The sequence below is a fragment of the Papaver somniferum genome, chromosome 11 (assembly GCF_003573695.1).
Source record: "Papaver somniferum cultivar HN1 chromosome 11, ASM357369v1, whole genome shotgun sequence".
NCBI lineage: Eukaryota > Viridiplantae > Streptophyta > Magnoliopsida > Ranunculales > Papaveraceae > Papaver > Papaver somniferum.
Genome location: NC_039368.1, coordinates 10,187,912 through 10,193,448, shown reverse-complemented (window position 1 = coordinate 10,193,448; position 5,537 = coordinate 10,187,912). Strand labels below are relative to the sequence as shown.

Here is a 5,537-nt window from a genome sequence, read left to right as displayed (position 1 = left end):
CTTTTGAACTCCACTAGGAGTTTTTGAACAAAATCTGATCTCAGTTCAAATAATGGCTCGCGCAAAAATTACAATAAACAATTTGCAGGTGCTGTTAAGTAAGGTAAAGGATGAAGTATGGAATTTTGGAATAGTTCTTGAAGCGCCCAGCGGCTTATACTAGAAAGACTCGATTATTCATTGGGCAGCAGTGGTGGCAATCCGTTGAGTTCAAGGCTCATCTCTAATGTGATGAAAGTGGGTCTCAAAAAGGGATATAATAGGTTCAAATCGCCTTTCTTAGGGAGTTTACTGACTCATATGTTCTAAAAAAAGAGTTTGGTCCAAGTCTTTGATCTCATAAATAAGGTTCACAAGCACAAGTCATTAAAGGTCGATATGTCTCCGCGTTGTTTTGAGTCTAAGAAGTCCTCTCTAATGGAATTTATGCCAAAAGAGGTAGGATTTGTAGTGTCATTGCTTCTAACGGGCCGGTCTATCTTTGTTTGCATACCCCTGGTCGTGGGAAGAGTGCACTATATTGATGACCTATTTGGGAAAAATATATTATAGTTTGGTATTAGAAATTATGGTTTGGCCCTACGGTGATCTCATGGATGATGTAATTGTCATCTTGTAATGGCAGAAATACCCTTTTAGATTAGGACCATATATATAGTCAAAAAGTAAGAGAGGAGAAATCATTCTCAGATTTACTTTCTCTCTCCTATATTTTCAGATCTTGATTTTCTCTCTCTTTTTTTCTTTTTATACTTCTTCCTGCTACTGTTTGAAGATGTAAACAATTTTTTTGAAGATTTGATCTGCTGCTGCATCTTTTAAAGATGTTGAAGATGAACTCGTCGTTGTTGAAGATGAAGACGACGTTTGTTTGAATATTTTTTAGATCTGAACTCGTGTTTATTTGTTGTCGAAGATGAAGAGGCGTTTGAAGATGACGAATTCAAATCTGTTGATGAAGACGACGATGAACTTGTGTGCTGTTGAAGATGAACTCGTCAAATATGATTCTCTGCTGGTGTTTGTTGTTGAAGATGAACCCTAGAAATATGTTGATGTTGAAGATGAACTCGTCAAACCCTAGAAATCTGGTGCTGCTGTTTGAAGATGAAGATTTAATATGTGTTTTGTTGTTGCTGCTTAAGATGAAATCGATGAAGATGATGAAGAAGGTGAAGATTTATATGTAGTTCATTTCTGGATTGAACTCTGTTTTTTTAGGTTTTTATATGGAGTTCATTTTTGGAATGAAATCTGTTTTTTTTAAGGTTTTTATATGGAGTTCATTTCTGAAATGAACTCTGTTTTTTTAGGTTTTTATATGGAGTTCATTTCTGGAATGAGCTCTTTTTTCTTTAGGTTTTTATATGGAGTGCATTTCTGGAATGAACTCTGGTTTATATGTTTTCTGAAAAAATAAGTAGAAATTAACAGGAGTTCATTTTGACGAATGAACAGCTACAAGAAAATAAGTAAAAATTAACACGGAATGGTACTTTGTCTGTTTTATATTTTTAAATAATTATGACCCAAACAATAAAGACGTTTTCCCAAAAAACTAAACAGACATGGACCACCTAAAACGGACCAAACAATATTTTTAATTATAAGGTTTATTAGTCAATTTAAACGTTGTTTTGCGATGGACAAAAAAAAAATCTCGGTTTTAACATGATGAAAAGGGTTGGATTTTTAAGTGGAGGTTATGAACAAAAACAGATGCACCGGAAAAACGAGACTGGAACATAAAAAACAGAAAAGATAACATCTAATGGGATAGTAACTAAGAATGAGACGTTTTCTATATTGGGCTTCATGTTGACGCCACCTCATGTTGGGTGGACCCACTAATTTTGGGTGCATATACCATTTTCGATTGGACAATCATATGCACTTATTGAGGTGCCACCTGAAATGCCTACTAAATTTGGGGTTGACAGGCTGAATATCATAGACTATTTTTTGATAGTAGTCAAAAATAGTTAATGGGTTGATTTGACCTTATAGTTGGATGATATTTGTCTGTCAATAACAAATGAACAGTGAGAATCTATCATTTCACAGCAATCAGGTTTCTTTCTCATTTTTATAAACCTCCGAATAAAAGAAGAAACAGAAAAACATTTGTTTCCTTTCCTTGTTGCTTCCTTTCTCCCCTGCCAAACATTTGCAGTTCCTGCTGCTGCTTAGTAGGGGTATACAGGGAGAGAGAGATATGTTGAAACCGAGAGGTTACCGTATGTGTACTGTTCCAGGCATAGTCGGTTCAGACAAAGGAGGATTATTTTATGAACATTCAGATAGCTTCGAAGCTTTTGGTCCTTTACCAAGTATTTGCTTGCAAATTAGTGTACTTTCTCTTTTACCACATCTGATACATATGGCATTGTCACGGTTCCATCAACCCTTAATTGTTTCTCAAATACTGGTAAGGCCTGTTTATTATGCTTTAATTATTTTCTCGAGTACCTATATATGTTTTTTTTTTTAAATTATTATTGATATATGTTATACACGTACAGGGAGGGATACTTGTTAGCCCGTGGATTTTGAGTGCTCCGTGGATAAAAATGTCATCTCATAAGACCGTCGGAATTAATTATTTCATATTCCCTCTAAATGGATTTCAAGTAGTAGACATGCTTGCTCATTTCAGTTCCATGTTTTTTATATTTAAAGTTGGAGTTCAAATGGATCCCAAAATATTAAAGAGAACTGGGTGGAGACCATACATCATCGGATTCTTTTGTATGGTTTGCTCTTATGTAGCTGGACTTCAAATTTCCCATGGACTCCAAAATGAGAATATACCGGGACTAAAGTCATATAATAGGTACTCTGATAGAGTAGTAGATCTATTCGGCATGATTTCCTTCCCTGTTATCGCCTATGTACTCCATGATCTTAAAATTCTTAACTCCGACCTAGGTATTTCAGCGATTCATATAGCAATGGTTGCTGAATTTCTTCATTTGGGTTTAAAATTCGAGAGCTTTTTCCACCAAATGATCAGAGGTGGAAACCTATCATATGCGCTACCTGCAGTGTTAATTTTATTAGGGACGGTGATTTATATATTTTTTATTGTGCGGCCGGCAGCGTTATGGATTGTGAAGAATACGCCTGAAGGGAGACCTGTAGATGATATATACATTACCTTGATAATGATTTCAGTTCTGCTGTGTGGATTATCTAGTGAATATTGTGGATTGAATGGTACAGTTGGGGTTTTCTTACTAGGTTTGGCTATACCTGATGGTCCACCTTTAGGATCAGCTCTAGTTCAGAAGCTACGCATTGTTTCTGTATTTTTCATGCCTCTTCATATGGGTATCGTTGGATATAAGACGAACATTTACAAAGTTCATTTCATGTATCTATGGCGTGTTGTACTGATCATCCTCGGTTGTATCCTTGGAAAGATTATCGGGCTTTTCATCCCAGCTGTGCTTCTTGGAGTGTCTCCGCGAGATAGTTTCTTGCTTGCACTTATCATGAATATTAAAGGCATTGTCGAGGTTTCTACACTTAACACCTGGTTAGATTCAAATAATACCAAAGTGCGTCTTCAAACACTAAAAGTTTTTTGTTTTTGCAGAATATGTTATAGCATCTTGCCAAGTAATCTGAATGCTCCATTAACATGTTTTTCTTATTTACTCTGCAGGAAATTTTTAGAGCATCAAATACAACCATGGTTCTGGCACTTGTAGTGCTAGTAGCTGTTATTACACCCACGGTGAAATACTTGTATGACCCTTCAGAGAAATACGCAACCTACAAAGGAAGGTCAATTTTGCAGTCGAATGAAAAGAACTCAGATTTCCGAGTACTTGTATGTGTTCACACCCAAGATGATGTTCCAGGCATTATCAGAATCATTGAAGCCTCCAATCCTACCAAACTCCACCCACTCACCATTTACCTCCTCCATCTCGTTGAGCTTGTTGGTCGTGCTTCTCCCCTCCTCATATCCCAAAAATTGGATGAACTTGCTTCCTCATCAAACCCTACCAAATCGGAAAGGATAATCAATGTTTTCCAAAAATTCCAAAATCGATACAAGAACGTTGTTACAGTTTTTCCTTTCACCACTATCTCTCCGTATGCTTCTATGCACAACGATATATGCACAATGTCAGTCGACAAGAGGGTTGCTCTCGTTATCTTCCCTTTCTGCAGGCAGGATGCAATAAGTCAGAGGGGTGATCTGGCCAGACCAAATATTTCCAATCGTGCAATCAAAACCCTTCTTCAAAATCTGTTGCGGAACGCCCCATGCTCAGTCGGGATCTTAATGGATGGTAGTAATCTCCAAACAAAATCTACTTGCTTCTTGCCCGAAACGCCTTACCGCGTGATTGTGCTGTTTTTTGGTGGCCCGGATGATCGAGAAGCATTGGCTTTTGCAATGAATATGATTCATCATCCGTACGTCTTTGTTACTCTTGTTAGGTTTTATGGTCCTGCAAGTTTAACATCCGACGGGGTTATTGACTATTACAATGAGTCGGTTAGCATTGATATTGAGAGGCGCATGTTTCTTGATGATGAACTAGTAGACCATTTCAGGGTTAACACCATGCATGATGAAACATTGGAATACAAAGAAGTAGAGGTAAAAGATGGTGCAGAAACAATATGGGCAGTCCGGTCACTTCACCAAGATTTTGATCTTATGCTCGTAGGAAGACAACAGATAGTTGATTCAAAAATATTCTCAGGATTAGAAGAAAATTGGGATGAATGTGGACAGCTAGGAGCTATCGGAGACTTGGTAACATCTCCTGAATTTGGTGCTGAGGGTTCAATCTTAATAATTCACCGATGCGGTGATATTAGTTAATCATGGGAACATAACGGTACACGCTTATTGATCTCTAATTTTCAGATTCATGTTCACGACATTCTACACATTCAAACGTTCTACTTCTCTTGGATGGATCTCATACTTGTTTCTAGTCCATGCGATTGCTCCTTTTGCAAGATGCGAGAAACGTGCAATTTCATCAGTCATGCCTAAAAGAAGACGGAACAACAAATAATAGAACCAAAATGAGTAAAGGGACAAAGTAAACTTACTTGAAGAACACGTATTGATAGTCCTGCGGAAGATTGAACAACCAGAGGAAAGAAATATCTGCTTTGCCCGGGCTTAAGCTTATCACAGAAAGGGTTGCCGTTTTTATTCTATCATCATTGAATATGCAACCTATTTAAAAAAGAACATGCTAAATTTAGCATGAAGAACATGATAATAAGTTTAAGAGAAGAGACTGGAGAAAATAATTTGATAATTGATAATAATATATGCCACCTGAATTATTCAAAATGATGATATCCAGATCACTAAGATTTGAAAAAATGAATAGTTATCACTAAGAAAATAATTTGATAATTAATGTAACCCCTTCAGTTTCACTCCTTTAATCCAAGGGATAGTTTGCGCCACATTTTTCAACAGAAAAGAAGGCATCATTTGAAACATGAACCATGTTCATGTAATCATCAGAAGACGTTTGTTTCTTTATTCTCTT

At 36.8% G+C, this 5,537-nt stretch overlaps 1 protein-coding gene across 1 annotated transcript; it reads left to right on the top strand.

Moving 5' to 3' along the window:
- The first annotated feature begins 2,570 nt into the window (after window positions 1-2,570).
- Window positions 2,571-4,846, top strand: LOC113324071 (cation/H(+) antiporter 15-like). The gene is made up of 2 exons (XM_026572414.1): window positions 2,571-3,560; window positions 3,668-4,846. The coding sequence occupies exons 1-2, from the start codon at window positions 2,571-2,573 to the stop codon at window positions 4,844-4,846; spliced, it is 2,169 nt and encodes a 722-aa protein (XP_026428199.1).
- The last annotated feature ends 691 nt before the right edge of the window (window positions 4,847-5,537 follow it).